A 20,595-nucleotide genomic window follows, 5' to 3' on the forward strand; every position below is an offset into this window, starting at 1 on the left:
CAGTCGCGCTACGTATCCACTCTTCCACTTCATTCGCGTCAGCAGAATCGGCTGCATCTCTGATTTGCACTTCCTTTTGTCACGAAGATGCAGCACGGGCTCACACAAAGTTTAAAGGAGACAAGGAGGGCTGGAATGACTGCAAAGCAGGACGGCGAGCTCAAGTCGTGTGTTATCAAAGCAGATGGGCATACATCTTTTTAGAGCTATTTAAAGTGTTTAAAGATATAATAAAGTGTTTAAAAGTACAATAAAAATAAAAAAATTAAAAAAAGTCTTGTGCGGATGCCCTCGCGCTGGGCTGTGGGGGCGCGTCAGCTGGTCAGCACGGCAAGAGCAGCGCGGAGCCGTGACATGTTTACACTTTAAAATGTTGAAATGTTTACAAATACAACAAACTGTTTTAAATATAAAATTAGAAAAATAAAAGTCTTGGTGCGGATGCCCTCGCGCTGGGCCGCAGCCAGCAAAGCGAGAGCAGAGCGGAGTCGTGACACGTTCAAAATTTAAAATGTTTAAAAAAAACAGTTTAAAATACAATAACGTATTTAAAAGTACAATAGAGTGTTCAAAAACAAAATTATACAAGTCTTGCGCGGATGCCCGTGCGCTGGGCTGCGAGGGCGCGTCAGTCAGCCAGCACACAAGAGCAGAGAGGAACCAGACACGTTTACACTTCATAAAAGGTTCTTAAAGGTCTTGTGCGGATATTGTAACAATATATTTATTCTTGTTTATTTTCTTATTTACAAATAAGAATGTTTCTGAAAGTCAGTTTGACTTAATTTTTTACAAAAGTATTTAAAAATACAAAAAAGTGTTTCAAAAAACAAAGTGTATAAAACTACGATAAAGGTTCATAAAAGTCGCGTGGATATTGTAACATTATATTTACTCTTATTTATTTTCTTTATTTTCTTATTTAAATAAGTAAGAATGTTTCTGAAAATTAGTTTGACTTTAAAATGTTTACAAAAGTGTTTAAAAATACAAAAAAGCTTTTTAAAGTACAATACAGTGTTTAAAAATACAATAAAGGTTCATAAAAGTCTTGTGGATATTGTAACAATATGTTTGTTCTACATGGCAGATTTTCACCTATTGCGGGTGGTCTTGGAACCAATTATCCGCGATAATCAGAATCAGAATCAGCTTTATTGTCAATTTCTTCATGCTAGGACACACAAAGAAACCGAAATACCGTTCCCCCTATCCCACGGTGACGAGACACAGCACACGATTAACACACAAGTAAAACAACGGGGAGAGAGTTCAGGACCCCAACAGCCCGGAGATCACAAACTTCGCCAGTGGCGAGCAGTGCTGGCATCCCACAACAAAGTCCCGGCACCATTCTTCACGGATGTAGACGCACAGTCCACCTCCACGCGATGTTCCCCCTCGTACAATGGCCCGGTCCGCCCGATAACGCGCCATCCGCTCCAGACGCACAGCAGCTACGCACTGTCCGGTCCGCAGAACTCAGCAGGCATGTTGATGTCCAGCGATCGAACGTCCGCCAGAAGAATGGAAGGCACGGACGGGCGAGCTGGGGTGGCCGCCAGCCAGGCCCAGACGCCCAACCGGGGGAAGAATAGCAGGCGAGTCCGGCGACGCTCCAGGACGGCGCAGACCGAGCGCCTTTAATGTCCCCGCTTCAAAGTTCAGGTCGCCACAAAACTCGCTTTCGCCGATGTCGAGCAGAACCAGCCCGCCGCACTTGAAGCACAACCCGGTACGACGAGACGAACACACAAAACTGGCGGACAAACCCACATTAAACGACAAAACAAAACACCGTTCGGGACAGAGAGAGGCCGCAGCGTGTGCACGCGCCGCCATCTTACTTCCACTGTATATTTAAGAAAATTTGGTATGAGGAAGTGAGAAAGCCCAAGGACAGACAGGAGTGGAAAAACACTGAACCCCTGATTGGGCCGCAGTCCCTATGTTTGTTGCTCCCCAACCGAGCCATCCCCAATCCCAGTTTGACTCTCTTCCGGACCCCTTCCACAATCTCCACCTCACTGTGCTTTTCTCTTCCCTTCGGCCAAGAAACATAGTTGGTTGTTTCTTTTCTTTCTGCTATTTTATTGATTGTGTTAAATGACGTTCAATTTTTATGGTTCCATTGGCGACAATAAAGGAGACAATTAACCCCATAAGAAATCAATGCGCCTTGACTGAGTCATAGTGGCAGATCCTTTGCAAGACTGATGAGTGACCAGTTAAGGACTTTCTAGTGACATAAGCACCACTTATATACAGTATCTCCAGATAAGACCTGTTCAATTTTAATATTAAATCATCCTATTGAAACCAATACACATACATCTACTATACAGGGTCCATGTATCTGACACCACTCAAAAGTGTTTAAGGCATTCGTATTTTTCCTCATTCAGGTACTTGTTCAACACCCCCCCGCTGTTAAGACGCACCCATCCCCAAACCCCACAACATACCTGAACTCGCAACGCCAACCCTCTCTCTCATGATGAGTGTGTACGAAAATATCTGGTCAATATAATTTAAAACATTGGTGGGCATAAGAATTAGGATGGAGACGAGAGTGTCTCTTAGTGTAAATTTAAAGTCTTTGTGAATCATAAAGGTGAGATAAGTGAGTAGCTTCGATGGTTTTACTAAGGGAAAAGTGCTCCGATATACGGTAATTCCTCGTTTATCGCGGATAATTGGTCCCAAAACCACCCGCGATAGGTGAGGATCCGCAATGTAGAGAATATATTGTTACAATATCCATAAAATACTTTTATGAACCTTTATTGTAATTTTAAACACTGTATTGTACTTTTAAATGCTTTTTTTGGTATTTTTAAACACTTTTGTAAACATTTCAGAGTCAAACTGATTTAAGGAAACATTCTGTATTTAAATAAGACAATAAAGAAAATAAATAAGAGTAGATATATTGTCGTTTTATCTAATTATTGTTGTGATCAATGTTTGCATCAGGTTCAAACCATTTGTTGAGAAGAGTCAGAAAGGCTTTTAGTGTAGACCCGTATTATGGAAGTCCGGTATATGTTGATGCTATTGGGATACCGAGAGGTGTCCCTAATGAATACAAACTAGTGGATCAAATTGCTGCAGGGTGGGAATCTATTTTAAGGATCATTTCTAATAAAAATGTGGATCAAATAAATTATATTCACAACAACGTACTTTTGACAGATTTGACAAGGAATGGCTTAAGTGTTATAGTGCTATACATTTGCAATCGACAGCCACTTCATTAATGGCATATCAGAATAGGGTAGCATGAGATTCTGTTTTGGCGAAGCGAGGGGGGTTAGTTCGCTGTTTGGGGAAAATTGTTGTACTTATATCTCCAACGATATGACTCCTGATGGGACTTTCATATCGGCACTGAGGGAATTGACCAATGAATTGAAAGATCCCACATGACGTAAAGTCTCGTGCTTCTCATGCATTGATCCAGACAGATACAGTACATTGAAATGCGGAAGATGACGTGCAAAATGAGATCTGATGTTAGAACGGTAATCAATACATTAACCAGATGGCATAATCAGACACCCGGATGCTGCCCGACGATTGGTCTAGGAGCTAGGCCTTTACTGCATGTTCGTCTGTTTGTTAGTGATTAAACCAGTCTTCAAACGCACAAATGGACTCAAGTGTATTACGAACAACATGCATAAAACTAAGTAGATGAGCCTAGTCGAGACACAAACTATTATAACCTTGGTACATGGTGGAAATGTATAAGTGGGGAGAGTTCACATTTTTAGTCACTTGTGCAAAGCTATACAATACTGCTAACCTTTGGTTTAGAATTAACCTTGGGAACTGGAGTGGTATGCATTCCTGAATGAGTGGGCTTGTTGACTTACCATCAAGAGTCTGCCAGTGAGGCTTGAAGATAGCAGTCACTCTTTTTAGTTCAATGGTAGAAGCTTGACACTAGAAGCAAGTGCAAGGAATGGAAGTAGAATTAGAGACTGGTAATGAACCATACTTAATCTCACTGGTTTCATCTATGTTCAACTTTACTATCGCTACCTTACACGCAGACCGCCTTTTTTAAGACAATAATCCTATACTGAACACACAATATTGTTTATTAAAAAGAATTTGTCTGCAAAATTGGTCATCTTCAAATGCTCAAGAGAAAAGGTAGTCGAGTGGAAAATATTGCTGCATGAAATATTGAAATATACAATTTGGTATTAGTCAGACTTCTTGGAATGGAAAAAAAATCCTTAAAATGTATCGACTGTATTTTCCACACTATAAGCCGCACTTAAAAGCCGCACTTAAAAGCCGTACTTAAAAGCCGTTAATTTACTCAAAAAAACAGTGCGCCTGACAATCCGGGGCCTTATATATTGATCGATTGGTGAATTTGTTGATCCATACTGGTTGTACACAGCGCTCAACCAAAATGTTTCAGTACGACTAGTAAATTTTAAGGTCGCATCGCTTTCAGCATTACGGCAACCGTGGTCAGGGGCGTCACCGAAGTAATAGCGGTAACAGCCATACTGTGCTTACTCCTAGTCCAACACCACTTGTGTGTATAAAGATGCCAAAACGACACACATGCCAATATCTGCCAATGGATTGTGGATGCCTGGGCTGATACATCAGTCTCAACTGTTGTTAGGGTGGTGCTCACTAACTTATTTTGCAAGAACCACACAAGAGACCAGTAAGTCTTTTTAGACACCTGGAGGTGCAGAGTCCATTCTTCGCTGTGCATACAGCAATGATCGAATGAGCTCTGACTCTGGCCTCATGCAGGAGCATTTTTATTGAGAGAAACAGAGTGGGGTTGAGAGTGGGGGTGTGGGTGGACAGGATGGGGTTGAATCCCCTGGCCTGCTGATAAAAGCATAGCAGGGGGTCTTTTACGACGTTGTGTAAACAAAGCAACTTTGATTGCTTCCTCTGCAGCTAGTCAATCAGTTCAAAAGATCTTAGCACTTTGGTCTACTACTTTTGTTAAGACAGGACAAGCTACGTAAATTATTACAGGTTACATTCCAACATAATCATACGATGAAGATAATCTGTAAACCCTAACAACTGTGGTCGGAGCTTTAGCGAAGGCAGGAATAATAACTGAACTGCCAGGGATTAGTAATGACACTCACACGGAAAATGACGAGAGGGAATAATGAATGTTGCAATCGCCCAACTGTTCAATTCGGACCCAGAAGAGGAAGAATTCGACGGATTCGTGGACGGGGATATGTAAATATGCACATTAACGTTTGAACAATGTCGTGTTATTGTACAATGTTTGTATTGTATAGCGTATTGCATATAAAGTTTGCCGTTTATAAAGTTTGAGGGATTTGTGGACGGGGATACGTAAATATGCATATCGTTTGAACAGTGTTGTGTTATTGTGAAATTTTTGTATTGTATGTCTTATTGTATATAACGTTTGCCGTATATAAAGTTTGACTGAACACCTTGTTGACTGGTTTGACATTCCCTTTAGCACAGCTCTATCTAGTGGACACAGCACAGAAGATCATTGGCTGCCCTCTCCCCACACTGGAAGACCTACACAGAACCCGCTGTCTCAAAAAAACACAGAACATTCTGAAGGACACTTCCCACCCTGGCCACTCCCTTTTCGAACTGTTGCCATCAGGCAGACGCTACAGATTAATTAGGTCGAGGACTAGCAGATTTGCCAACAGTTTTTACCCTACAGCGGTAGTCACATTGAATGCAGCTAAACGTAAATGATTATGTCTGTGTATGTTCTTCTGTGGGTTTTTAGCTTGTTTTTTTTATCTTTTTATTCTATTTATTCTATTTATTTTTTATCGCATGCGCGGATCGGTTGGCACTTTTTAAATTTCGTTGTACTATTCTATAGAATAGATCTATTCTATTCTATGCATAACACAACCCCAGTCAACCCCAGTTTGATGCAGTAGCTTCTATTCTACGCGCCTTTTAATCTGGTGCGCCCTATATACAAAAATATTTCTAACATAAAACATTCAATGAAGGTGCGCCTCATAATCCAGTGCGCCTTATAGCAGAAAATACTGTAATTCATGACAAAACACATGAGTGCATGAAAGCCTATGCACCTTCCAGGAGCATTGTTCAAGCGTGAAGATTTGAAGCAGTGTTTCACAGGAATCCATTAGCACCCAAAGACGGTCTTCTGGATCAAAGGTCATGTCAAGTGGACAGTGTGGCAGGGAAAGCCGGCTCTGTGGTACAAGTTTCTTCTCATTATTCTCCTGGTTCAGCATGAAAAATTTAATTGTCGCCACTCTGAGGAAACAGGACACATCAAACTGAACATGTGATCCAACAAATAATAATCAATGTTATTTGTGCTCCACCAACCACAGTAAGTCACTTGTATAGTAAAGTTGATATTAAATATTTACACATCGTTGTGTTGGTGGGCTTCTGTGATGAATCACAGACAGAAAAAAACGTTTACATCTGTCAACCTGTACGAATACAAAGACATAAGTAGGGAAATAAAAATAACCCAACTGAGAATGTTTGCAATGTGTTTACACCCTCTTATGCTGCTTACACATTTGCCTGTTTTATGGTGTTTTGACGATTCACAATCACGGTCCATTGTCCGCACCGTTGTCTGCAAATCGCCCGCTAAACTGCCTTTACGCCAGTTCGGGTGATTTGGGTATTTGAGGGGGGGCTGTGTGGCGGACTTCGGGATCAATTACGACATTTGCATCATTTACATTATTTAGGCCTCTAACCACTGGCCTGCAGTTATTTTTTTCCTTTCCTTTTTTCCTTTGTTGCTTTGCCTTTGATGGCTTGAATCTTGTCTGACTTATTAGTTCCTTGGTTGGCGCAGTTGTGAGTGGCAGCCTTTTCTAGGAGCCTATTAAGTTGTGCACACGTCATCACTATGTCTTATATACCCACTCTGCGGTATGAATGATGCTGGAAAACTATCAATCTATCAATCAATCAATCAATCTATCCATCTACCTAGCTATCAATATAGTACTTCTACAACTAAAACTACTATATACTACTACTACTAACTTCTGCTAAACCTAAAGATGGAAATTTACAAACAAAAATGCATTAGGGGCTCATGGCTCAGCCAGGAGGCGAGACTCGGGCTGCGTCACAATGCCTGGAGTTCGGCTTGTTGGAAACATTGGGAGCACCGGTGTTCGAGCAAAATTATTAGAAAGTAATTTTGATGAATATTCTTTAGGTTTAATAAGGCAGAAGAATATTTTGTAATTATTTAGACGAGTTATAATTTGATTATGCTGATTTGATCGGTTAGTAGGTTTCTATGGGATCTGTGTGATTTGGAATAAGAGACGCCCAAGAAGTGCTCGGGCGTGCAGTAATAAAGGCGCAGTCTTTTTACCTTGTCCATATCCTGTGCCTCATGATATTGACGGTGTTTGACAAAGTAATATTGCCGTTTTATGTGAACCTTCTTGTGTTTTGTATTGAGAGAATACTTTTGTTCAGGAATTGACCAAGACGTTCAAATGAAAGAAAACTAAAGGAAACTCAACTGGTCCATAAGTACACCGAACTAATAAGGTAAATTGAATGCACTCATACAGTGCCTTGCGAAAGTATTCGGCCCCCTTGAACCTTTCAACATTTCGCCACATTTCAGGCTTCAAACAAAGATATAAAATTTACATTTTTTGTCAAGAATCAACAACAAGTGGGACACAATCGTGAAGTGGAACGAAATTTATTGGATAATTTAAACTTTTTTAACAAATAAAAAACTGAAAAGTGGGGCGTGCAATATTATTCGGCCCCTTTAAAGATTAAAGATTAAAGTCCCAATGATCGTCACACACACACCTGGGTGTGGTGAAATTTGTCCTCTGCACTTAACCCATCCCTGTGTGATTTTAATCCATCCCCTGGGGGAGAGGGGAGCAGTGAGCAGCAGCGGTGCCGCGCTCGGGAATCAGTTGGTGATCTAACCCCCCAATTCCAACCCTTAATGCCGAGTGCCAAGCAGGGAGGCAACGGGTCCCATTTTTATAGTCTTTGGTATGACCCGGCCAGGGTTTGAACCCACAACCTTCCAGTCTCAGGGCGGACACTCTACCACTAGGCCACTGAGCTGGTCATTATTCGGCCCCTTTACTTTCAGTGCAGCAAACTCACTCCAGAAGTTCAGTGAGGATCTTTGAATGATCCAATGTTGTCCTAAATGACTGATGATGATAAATAGAATGCACCTGTGTGTAATCAAGTCTCCGTGCACCTGCTCTTTGATAGTCTCAGGGTTCTGTTTAAAGCGCAGAGAGAACCATGAAGACAAAGGAACACACCAGGCAGGTCCGAGATACTGTTGTGGAGAAGTTTAAAGCCGGATTTGGATACAAAAAGATTTCCCAAGCTTTAAACATCTCAAGGAGCACTGTGCAAGCAATTATATTGAAATGGAAGGAGTATCAGACCACTGCAAATCTACCAAGACCCGGCCGTCCCTCCAAACTTTCATCTCAAACAAGGAGAAGACTGATCAGAGATGCAGCCAAGAGGCCCATGATCACTCTGGATGAACTGCAGATAACTACAGCTGAGGTGGGAGAGTCTGTCCATAGGACAACAATCAGTCGTGCACTGCACAAATCTGGCCTTTATGGAAGAGTGGCAAGAAGAAAGCCATTTCTCAAAGATATCCATAAAAAGTCTCGTTTAAAGTTTGCCACAAGCCACCTGGGAGACACACCAAACATGTGGAAGAAGGTGCTCTGGTCAGATGAAACCAAAATCGAACGTTTTGGCCACAATGCAAAACGATATGTTTGGCGTAAAAGCAACACAGCTCATCACCCTGAACACACCATACCCACTGTCAAACATGGTGGTGGCAGCATCCTGGTTTGGGCCAGCTTTTCTTCAGCAGGGACAGGGAAGATGGCTAAAATTGATGGGAAGATGGATGGAGCCAAATACAGGACCATTCTGGAAGAAAACCTGTTGGAGTCTGCAAAAGACCTGAGACTGGGACGGAGATTTATCTTCCAACAGGACAATGATCCAAAACATAAAGCCAAATCTACAATGGAATGGTTCACAAATAGACGTATCCAGGTGTTAGAATGGCCAAGTCAAAGTCCAGACCTGAATCCAATCGAGAATCTGTGGAAAGAGCTGAAGACTGCTGTTCACAAACGCTCTCCATCCAACCTCACTGAGCTCGAGCTGTTTTGCAAGGAAGAATGGGCAAGAATTCCAGTCTCTCGATGTGCAAAACTGATAGAGACATACCCCAAGCGACTTGCAGCTGTAATTGCAGCAAAAGGTGGCGCTACAAAGTATTAGCGCAAGGGGGCCGAATAATATTGCACGCCCCACTTTTCAGTTTTTTATTTGTTAAAAAAGTTTAAATTATCCAATAAATTTCGTTCTGCTTCACGATTGTGTCCCACTTGTTGTTGATTCTTGACAAAAAATTAAAATTTTATATCTTTATGTTTGAAGCCTGAAATGTGGCGAAATGTTGAAAAGTTCAAGGGGGCCGAATACTTTCGCAAGGCACTGTATAGCGCTTTACACCCATTAACACACACATTCATACGCCAATGGGAAGCTGCTGCCATGCATGGTGCTGTCAGGTCCACACTGGGAGCAAATGGGAGGCTGCTGCCATGCAAGGCACTGCCAGGTCCACACTAGGAGCAAATAGGGCAGTGGTCGGCAACCCGCGGCTCCAGAGCCGCATGCGGCTCTTAAGCACACCCTAGCGGCTCTCTGGAGCTCTTGCAAAAATGCGTGAAAATGGAAAAATATGTTTTTTTTGTTTTGTTTTTTTAAATAAGGTTTTTAGATGGTAATCATGACACAAACATTTTTATGCTGTAGAAAATGTATGTAGTTGTAAATATATTAAAAATACCGAATTTCAGAATGGCGCAAAATTGCGTCATAGCAAGCGACAGCACAGGCGAAATGTAAACAAACAGGTGTGTGAGTGACGGGCCATGGATTCAAAAGGCGATAAGAGAAAGATTGCTGATGAGAACAGAGGGTTTAAGAAATAATGGATTCAACTATTTGCTTTCATTACCAATGCTGAAGGATTGCCTGAATGTGTGATTTGCAAAGGTAAGTTGTCAAATAAAACAAGAAGAGCAATTTGGAGCGACATTTTCAGCTAAAGCATGCTAAATTTGCTGGCGATCACCCAGTTAGAACTGAGAGGAAAGGTGCAATTTGAGGAACGAAAAAACTGTTTCAAGAAGTGGATTGCGTCTCCAAACTCTACTACTGCTGCAAGTTTTGTTGCAGCCCAGGAGATAATAAAGTGCGGAAAACCATTCTCCGATGGCGAGTACATGAAGGATTCATTTGTTAAAATATCAGAGTACCTGTTGGGAAAAATATACTTTTTATCATTGGATTCTATGTATCTACTTATGTGTGCAAGATTTTCTACAGGATGTGACATTTTGACCTCGTGATGTTGACTTGGGAGCATATGGCTGGCTAAGGAACTTACAGTGCCTTGCGAAAGTATTCGGCCCCCTTGAACCTTTCAACATTTCGCCACATTTCAGGCTTCAAACAAAGATATAAAATTTAAATTTTTTGTCAAGAATCAACAACAAGTGGGACACAATCGTGAAGTGGAACGAAATTTATTGGATAATTTAAACTTTTTTAACAAATAAAAAACTGAAAAGTGGGGCGTGCAATATTATTCGGCCCCTTTACTTTCAGTGCAGCAAACTCACTCCAGAAGTTCAGTGAGGATCTTTGAATGATCCAATGTTGTCCTAAATGACTGATGATGATAAATAGAATGCAACTGTGTGTAATCAAGTCTCCGTATAAATGCACCTGCTCTTTGATAGTCTCAGGGTTCTGTTTGAAGCGCAGAGAGAAGCATGAAGACAAAGGAACACACCAGGCAGGTCCGAGATACTGTTGTGGAGAAGTTTAAAGCCGGATTTGGATACAAAAAGATTTCCCAAGCTTTAAACATCTCAAGGAGCACTGTGCAAGCAATTATATTGAAATGGAAGGAGTATCAGACCACTGCAAATCTACCAAGACCCGGCCGTCCCTCCAAACTTTCATCTCAAACAAGGAGAAGACTGATCAGAGATGCAGCCAAGAGGCCCATGATCACTCTGGATGAACTGCAGATAACTACAGCTGAGGTGGGAGAGTCTGTCCATAGGACAACAATCAGTCGTGCACTGCACAAATCTGGCCTTTATGGAAGAGTGGCAAGAAGAAAGCCATTTCTCAAAGATATCCATAAAAAGTCTCGTTTAAAGTTTGCCACAAGCCACCTGGGAGACACACCAAACATGTGGAAGAAGGTGTCTCTGGTCAGATGAATCCAAAATCGAACTTTTTGGCCACAATGCAAAACGATATGTTTGGCGTAAAAGCAACACAGCTCATCACCCTGAACACACCATCCCCACTGTCAAACATGGTGGTGGCAGCATCATGGTTTGGGCCTGCTTTTCTTCAGCAGGGACAGGGAAGATGGCTAAAATTGATGGGAAGATGGATGGAGCCAAATACAGGACCATTCTGGAAGAAAACCTGATGGAGTCTGCAAAAGACCTGAGACTGGGACGGAGATTTATCTTCCAACAGGACAATGATCCAAAACATAAAGCCAAATCTACAATGGAATGGTTCACAAATAGACGTATCCAGGTGTTAGAATGGCCAAGTCAAAGTCCAGACCTGAATCCAATCGAGAATCTGTGGAAAGAGCTGAAGACTGCTGTTCACAAACGCTCTCCATCCAACCTCACTGAGCTCGAGCTGTTTTGCAAGGAAGAATGGGCAAGAATTCCAGTCTCTCGATGTGCAAACCTGATAGAGACATACCCCAAGCGACTTGCAGCTGTAATTGCAGCAAAAGGTGGCGCTACAAAGTATTAGCGCAAGGGGGCCGAATAATATTGCACGCCCCACTTTTCAGTTTTTTATTTGTTAAAAAAGTTTCAATTATCCAATAAATTTTGTTCCACTTCACGATTGTGTCCCACTTGTTGATTCTTGACAAAAAATTTAACTGTTATATCTTTATGTTTGAAGCCTGAAATGTCGCGAAATGTTGAAAGGTTCAAGGGGGCCGAATACTTTCGCAAGGCACTGTATGTCTGGAGTCACGAGTCGCGCTATACAATAAGCCCCATTGTTAGCTATCCATAAACGGGACATGAGGTTGTCGTGCGATAGCTAAAGCAGACAAACGTCCTATTTAAGTGGAGATCATGAGACCGCCACAGGGGTATCCGTCCCATTTGTCTAGCTAAAGTCACGAGCCGACCATACCGCTTCTGTCCAGATAGTATCCTGTTGTGCTGTGGAATGTCCTTCCTGTCTAAAGAAGCTATGCATTCATGTACACTTGCCCCATTGTTTGTTCCTCAATAAAAGGCACGACCAAACTGAGGGAAGGTGTTAGAAAAATGTATATATATATATATGTTATCATGCGTTCTCTAATCAATGCTTTACCGCAATATTACTGCAATATATGCTTGCTGTTTGGCCTTGCTGTTTTTATGATGTACCACAGAAGAGAAAAGTTACGGCTGGGTCAGGAGAGAGGTTACAGCTGGGTCAGACAGGACCAGCTGACAACTCAGCAAAAAGAAGACATCTACCGAGACAGTTCCTTTTTAACAAAGACCACTTTGTTAAACAACATGCCTCATTGCTGTCTTGCACCTCAGATGAACCTACAAGTGACCATCATTGTCAGGGTTTTCCAAACTATCTTGATCGTAAGATTATGTCGGAATGTATGTATCCAGTAATAAATAACCTAGCTTGTCCCATTCTACACAATGTCGTAAAGCATCCCTTGCTATGTTTTGACTAGAGGTCAAAGGTTTTCTTCTCTATCCAGGCCACTCAAATTCCTCTTCCCACATGTTCTTATCAGTATGTAAACACCTAGTGATTTCTTCCTTACGAGGCAAAGCCCACATGCGTTCCCCCTCCTCTTTTAGGGGCTTTTGTCTCACGATTTGTGGGTAGGGCAAATCCCAATAAAAAGAGCGGGAGTGCATACAGATATTTAGTGTAGTGAGATTGTTGTGAAGCTATCTGTACTGCACTCCTCGCGAGAAAAGACTTAATATTCTGTCTCACTTGTGGTTTGTTTGCTGTTGCTCTTCTCTTGAAATTTGTTCGGTCAGCGAAAAAAACCTAACAGTAATTGGGGGCTCGTTCCGGGGTCTCGACACACCTGGCGGTTCCAGCGGACTCTTCGACGCAGGCGAAAATCCTCGGCCGAGGTAAACAAAAGCCCTTTGACGGGACTGTCTCGATCAGTCCGGCTGGACACCGGGAGGGTTGACGAGGCTATCCGAGGAGGAGAATCAGCAGACCGTGAGTAGGAATATTAATTCTACTAAAAAGAAATGGATGAGCGGTGACAAGAGGTCACCTAATGAATGAGCAGTGACGAGGTCACTTACAACGAGCAGTGACAAGAAGTCACTTAAAGACCTTGAGAATTCTAGACCCTATCAAGTGCAATCAGAAACAGTTAAATTCCGCAGGGGCGGTGTGGAGCCCCCTAACTTTGTTAGTTAAATTCCGCAGCGGGAGTGCGGACTCCTCTGTTATTAAAAATCGCGCGTGGTATGCTTGTGTACGGTTTGACTGAGAGTGATCTCATTTGAGCGCTCCTCTATATAAACACACAGGATTGTAAACAGTGGCTTTGTGTGGGTGCAGAGGCAAAAACTCTCCGCTCCCTTCGGGGAGGTGAAAGGAGACTTACCACACATCGAACTTTTAACCACTGTCCTGTGAATAAAGTTGGTTTTAGGACACTGTAGGTGCCATTCAAACTACCAACTCCAAAATTTAGAAAAATAAACCATGGGAAATTTAGATAGTAAGCGAAAGTCCCTACCCCGACATGAACTACAATGCAAAGATTGGAAAATAATTGAAAGGCAGGATCCCGACCGACTTAAAAAAGATTTCGATAAATGGGTTAAAAAATATAAATTTGAGGGAGAACTAGAAGAAGTACAAGAGCGGGAAGAGAAAACACATGCTACAAATTCAAAACTAAAGATCATAGCGAAGTTGTATCCGCAAATACATGACACACGCAAAATTGAGGAATCACCTCCTCCTTATGGGTTGATGGACAGGGCCACTAGGCAGAAAAGCCCGCTAGAAATGGATTGGTCAAAGGAAATCAGAGCAAATTATACAGAAATAGGGAGAACAAAGCAAAATGATAATGAAACCTTTGTTGAGTATCGAGTGCGCATGACAAAAGTGTTTAAAACACACAGTGGACTGGTGGAAGATAATGCGCCTCAAGGTGCTTATCAACAGCAATTAAAAAATGCCATCCACGCAGGGTCCAGACCAGCAATACAAGGCTGGGTGATCAAACATTATATGGGCATGAACACCGGAACTTTGGAGAAATACATAAATCACGCCCTCCATGCGGAAAAAGTAGTAATAGACAAACAAAAACGAAAACAAATGAAAGCTTCAAAAGACACTTTTCTGGTAGACCAGGATAGTGACACTTTTTACCAAAATGCAGGCAGAGGACAGAAAGGCCAGAGAGGGCGAGCAATGTCTAACAGAGGAGGCTTTAGAGGCCGTGGGAGAGGAGTTGTGCAACCTCCAATAGAATGCTGGAATTGCGGAGAAAACGGTCACATGGCACGTGACTGCACAAATTAACAAAGACAGTTATGATTAGGCCAAAACCAAATCAAATCAGGTTTCCATGTAATGAAGTGGGAACCTGGCTGCCAAAATTAAAGAGAAATTAGCTTAAATATACAGGAGATATTTGTGTTAAAGGGATAAAGTAAGATAAAGAAACACTGAAGTTAAAATTGGCTAAATAAATGGAAAAGAATTACAAATAGCTTCTAGAAGTAAAATAAAGAATAAATCTGACAAGTAAGACGAGCAAAAAGGTGTTCTTAGTGGGATCTATGTGGTCTTATACGTATGTTGTGCGTCATCCTTTTGTGTTGGTGTGTGTGCGTGTGCGCGCAGAGGATCCTCATGAGTGGGTGTGTATATGAGTGTGTGTGTGAGTGAGATGTGTGTTCTATGAAAGAAAAATTGAAGAATAAGGGAAGTGAAGAAAAATCCAAAGAGAGCTTGTTGTTGCATAGGCAGGAAGATGATGAAACGACATCAGCGCGGCCTCGCTTGAGGGCCGTAGCTGAGGGTGTGGACAAATGACAACAAATGTTGTGTAGAAGACATTGAAAGATGTCGAATGTGAACATGACAAAGGGCGCAACAGCAAAGCTGGCCTGCCCTTTGAGAGGGTGAGACTGATAAGCGTGCCTGCGCTCGCGCGTTGTCGCGGGGCGGGGCTGTGCGCGTGGGCCTTTGCTATGCTCGTGTGGGCGGTGGGCCGGCATCATGGTTGTTGCAGGAAATGGCCAGCCTGTGACCAATCAACATTGATGCTGCGCCCCCCCTCGCACGAGGGGTGCTATGGCTGCGGGCGACGCAGGGAAAGTGCGAGTTTCTCAGAGAATGTTTGAATATTTGAAGCAGGGTGATGCTTAAGAAAGATGTGACAATATTTGCATGAAGGATAATAGGCACTGATGAGAAAAGGAGTATAACCAAAACGTCAAAACAGAGGATGACGTTGGCGCAGCGTTGTTTGTTGGTATTGTTTGTGAGCTGTGTCTCTGTTGTTTTTGTGTTGTCTGTGTGCTGTCAGTGTTATGTGTTAAAATTGGCTAATGTAGGTGCACAAAAGAATTTGCTAGACTGTAGTCTATCTGATTTGCACCGCAAAACAAAAGCAATTTTGTGAAAATAAGAAGAAAAGAAAGGCAAGCAATTTTTTGTGGGCAGAAACTGGTCCACACTGCATTAATGCCTAGCCCTGATGAAACAAAATTTGAGAGATGGAAAGAACTTGCTTTCTGGAATTGGATGAAGCAAAATTATTAAATAACAACATTTCAAAGCTAAATTTAGAAGAAATAGTCGATTGGTTGTGTCAAGACTACACAAGTTTTTACATTTGAGAATAAGAGAGTGATTGAGTTAGTTAAAGTTAAGAAACAACAACAATTGACTATTATATTAATTTACTGGCGGTTATTTTGTTGGTTTTTATCTTTTTATCTTAATTGGTTTGACACCTTGAGGGAGAAAAGATTAGGATGTGGAACACGGGTTGAGACAACCAGTTACACACGCAAAGCATGTGAGCACTGGGACACTGAGAAGCATTTTGAAAGGTGTGTCAAATTAAATGAAGATGAAATCATATGTAGTAATACAACACTTTACTACATATGGATGCTCTAAATCAGTGGTTCCCAAAGTGGGCGGTACCGCCCCCCTGGGGGCGGTGGAAAGATCTGGGGGGGCGGCGAGGAAGAAAGGGGCGGCAGTCGATTTGTACACAACACGCCGCTCTGGCCCAGTCAGATCCGACAGCATAGACTACAAAAGCAAAAGCTCAGGTTTATAATTTCAAGCTTGTAATGTTCAGAATTGTATCTATAATAAAAACCGCACTCTGGCGGTCAACATCATCTTGAGTTCAAGTCAACATGAAATTGGGGACTCGCCAGAACGCGCCGTGTTGTGTTGAGCTGGTTAGGGCAGTGGTCCCCAACCACCGGGCCGCGGACCGGTACCGGTCCGTGGGTCACTTGGTACCGGGCCGCCAAGCCGCACAGAATTTTTTTTTATCGACGATCAATTAATTCAGGTCAAGACACTTGTTTCCATATGTGCCTTGGGGGGGGGCGCTAGGAATTCACTGGGGAGCCAAAGGGGGCGCCAGCCTGCAAAAGTTTGGGAACCACTGCTCTAAATCATACAATTGAGTAAAATAAAACATACATTTTGATTTTCATTCAAATTGCTAAGATTCTTGTGATAAACAATGAGAGAATGATTGAAAGGAAACTACAAGGAACTACAACTAAGCTAGTTGTGGAAGCAGTCCAATTGCCACGAAAAATAGCTATATGCACGTGTGCAGGGCACACATGAGACTGATAAGGTGCCAAGAGGTAACAAGCTTGCGGACGGAACCGCATAGCTGTAGTGCAAAAGACGCTTCAAATTTTGTACACACAAGAAGCAGATTAAATTACTGAAACGTTTTTAAAGATGTGCAGCGACAAAGTCCATAGACTGAAATTCGATTATGGACGAAAAGAGGGGCAAGAGTGGAGAATGGTATCTATAAATGACCAGAAGACTGACCTATCCTACAAAAAGCCTATATAAATGGGCAGCAATATTGAGCCATGGTGTGTGTCACATGGCTCAAGAGGAGGGATAGTGGGGCAGTTCATTCAGCTTTATACAACATATGGATTTGATTCATATTCAAAACATTTATAAAACAAAATTTTTGTGGAGTTTGTTTAACATGTGCTAAACACAATCCACAGGGTTATAATGCCTGGTCATAATAGATGCATTCTCAAAATGGTTTGAATTGGCTTCAACAAAAACACTGAATGCCTTAACAGTGGAAAAAAAACGTTATGTAAAGAAATAATACCGAGATATGGGATTTCGGAAATTAATTCTCATGACAGGACTGGTATAAAGTGTGAAAATGTGCATGGAAAAAAGTGGAAGATCATGGACAAAATGTTTACACCTGGTCAAACTGTACATAAATATTACAAGTACTGTGGGTTTAACCCCGTATGAAAAATTGTTTGGGCGACAATATAGATTACCATGTTTCAAAACCAAGTGGGATACTAAGGATGATTCAAATTTGGCATTTACATTTTATATTTATAATTAATATTTTAAAGGCAAAAAGAACAAAGCACGTTCTCATTAAGAGCATTGAAAACGAAACACTGGTGTTCTTCCAAGGGGGAAGGGCCACATTGAATATTGATAATTACATCAACTGCCATTAAAATAGCAGAAAGGTCAGTTGAGGTGGTCCTAGCAAATTACAAAAGGGTAATTTCTTTTGAGGTAACGTTCAATCGGAAAAAGTGACCCAAAGGAAGCCTCAGAAATGCCGGGAACAAGAAAATGGAACAATGACGTTATTGCATGTAAGGTGGCTATCTTTGTTGCCATTTTGTTAACTTCAGCAATATGGTATTTGTGGGAACTAAGTCATAATGAGTAGGGGAGAGATGAGTGAACAACTTATATTGATCACTCCCAAAAAACAATGCTGCATTGTAGCAATTTAAAAGATCAATTTGACTTTTGCAGGATGATCTGCTGTGTCGGATCTGGACTGCAATGAAAATATGATGTTTATATGTGTACTTTGTCAACAACCGCTGTAGATGTTAAAGAATGGGATGATTATATCTAAAACGAATGTGGATAATTTGTTTCAGGTAACTATAAGAGTTGCTGAAAAACGAAACAATTGATTGCTAATGGCAAAACAAGCTGCAAAGACAGAAACAAAAAGTGAATATGTCATATGTATGGATTTGCGACCGATTCTTTATGTTGTATCGTTGCCATTGACCAAAGATTGTGTGACATCTGTCACATCTACTGATTGTGAAATGTGTGACAGAGCATTCTATATAGTAATATCCATTGAAAAAAGAAAAAAGAAGCCATTGCTTTCAGAGAATGTAGTCAAGCTAAATTGTATATGTATCAACATGCCAAGATCTGGGAAAAAGCTGGAAAAACAAACAAACAAAATGTCTTTAAATTTGAGAGTCGACGATGATCTGACTGAAATTGATGCAATCAGAGTCCCCAGAGGAGTTACTGATTAATAAGAATTAATTGACCAAATTGTAGCAGGATGGGAGTCTTCCATTTGCTGGTGGTGTACGATGAACAAAAACGTCGACATGATAAATTACAACCATTGCAACATGCAGAAATTGGGCAAACGGACACAAGCGGGACTTGAGGCAGTGCACGGACAGCTAGCCACGCCTTCCCTAATGTCAATCCAGAACCGCAATGCTCTTGTTATGTTGTCGTCTGAGAAAGGAAGGGTCTGCGCAATGTTCAGAGAACAATGCTGCACCTTCATCCAGAACGACACCGCCCCTGATGGGAGCCTGACGAAGGCGATTGCAAGCTTGCAATCCCTCAAAACGAGGATGAAAGAGCACAACAAGTGGATGACTGCTTTTGGGAAGTATAAAGCCCTTGTGTCCTCAATTACTGCTATACTCACCTTGTGTGGTTGTTGTTGTATTCCATGTCTCCGTGCTCTGTTTAATCGTCTCATCACTACAGCAATATCGCCCATGGAAGACAAGATGGCCGGGGTATGCCTAATGTCTGAACGCCAGCATGTTGATGATAACGATGATGATGATGGAATTTTTGCACTTGGGTTTACAGACTTCTTCCCAGATCTGGGTGTTTCCGAATGATAATATCGCAACGTTTATCCTTTCTTGGTGTAAACTTATTTGTGCTCATACTTGTGATCCTACGGCTGAAAATCTTTTTGAAGTGGCCACTTTTAGGTGATAAGATGGTCTCTGAGAACTTATGATAAAGAGGAGGGAATTGTTAGAAAAATGTATATATATATATATGTTATCATGCGTTCTCTAATCAATGCTTTACCGCAATATTACTGCAATATATGCTTGCTGTTTGGCCTTGCTGTTTTTATGATGTACCACAGAAGAGAAAAGTTACGGCTGGGTCAGGAGAGAGGTTACAGCTGGGTCAGACAGGACCAGCTGACAACTCAGCAAAAAGAAGACATCTACCGAGACAGTTCCTTTTTAACAAAGACCACTTTGTTAAACAACATGCCTCATTGCTGTCTTGCACCTCAGATGAACCTACAAGTGACCATCATTGTCAGGGTTTTCCAAACTATCTTGATCGTAAGATTATGTCGGAATGTATGTATCCAGTAATAAATAACCTAGCTTGTCCCATTCTACACAATGTCGTAAAGCATCCCTTGCTATGTTTTGACTAGAGGTCAAAGGTTTTCTTCTCTATCCAGGCCACTCAAATTCCTCTTCCCACATGTTCTTATCAGTATGTAAACACCTAGTGATTTCTTCCTTACGAGGCAAAGCCCACATGCGTTCCCCCTCCTCTTTTAGGGGCTTTTGTCTCACGATTTGTGGGTAGGGCAAATCCCAATAAAAAGAGCGGGAGTGCATACAGATATTTAGTGTAGTGAGATTGTTGTGAAGCTATCTGTACTGCACTCCTCGCGAGAAAAGACTTAATATTCTGTCTCACTTGTGGTTTGTTTGCTGTTGCTCTTCTCTTGAAATTTGTTCGGTCAGCGAAAAAACCTAACAGAAGGCGCGGATCTCAGCCACACTCGCTGTGTGTCTGGGGTTGCGCCCTTCTGCAGAAGTCGCTTGCCATCAAAGACATATCCCGCCTCTGTGAGATTCTGTTCAGATAAATGTTGTGGACCCAACATTTTTGGGGGCTCGTCCGGGATTCCTGGAAATCTGTTCGCTGATCCGAGGAGTGTTGAGGACGCCGAATCCGTGCACGGCAGAGGTCACAGGACCCTGAAGGAAAGCCCTGGGGAGCGATGTTCATCCACCAGGCCGGCGAAGTCCAGTTCAGCACCTCTCGGCGGCGACGATTGACGGAATCTTCAAGAGAAATCTTTCAGAG

At 42.0% G+C, this 20,595-nt stretch overlaps 1 protein-coding gene across 4 annotated transcripts in view; it reads right to left on the reverse strand.

Moving 5' to 3' along the window:
* wdr4 (WD repeat domain 4) overlaps nt 1–20,595 on the reverse strand; it is a 103,566-nt gene that overhangs the window by 17,272 nt on the left and 65,699 nt on the right. For all 4 annotated transcript variants that reach the window (XM_037280664.1, XM_037280663.1, XM_037280662.1 and 1 more), the window contains 2 exons: nt 6,102–6,291; nt 3,879–3,948 (listed from right to left, as the gene is read on the reverse strand). In XM_037280664.1, the coding sequence (XP_037136559.1) occupies nt 3,879–3,948; nt 6,102–6,291 (260 nt within the window). The remainder of the gene's footprint in view (nt 1–3,878; nt 3,949–6,101; nt 6,292–20,595) is intronic.

Source organism: Syngnathus acus, chromosome 21 (genome assembly GCF_901709675.1).
Source record: "Syngnathus acus chromosome 21, fSynAcu1.2, whole genome shotgun sequence".
NCBI classification, from domain to species: domain Eukaryota; kingdom Metazoa; phylum Chordata; class Actinopteri; order Syngnathiformes; family Syngnathidae; genus Syngnathus; species Syngnathus acus.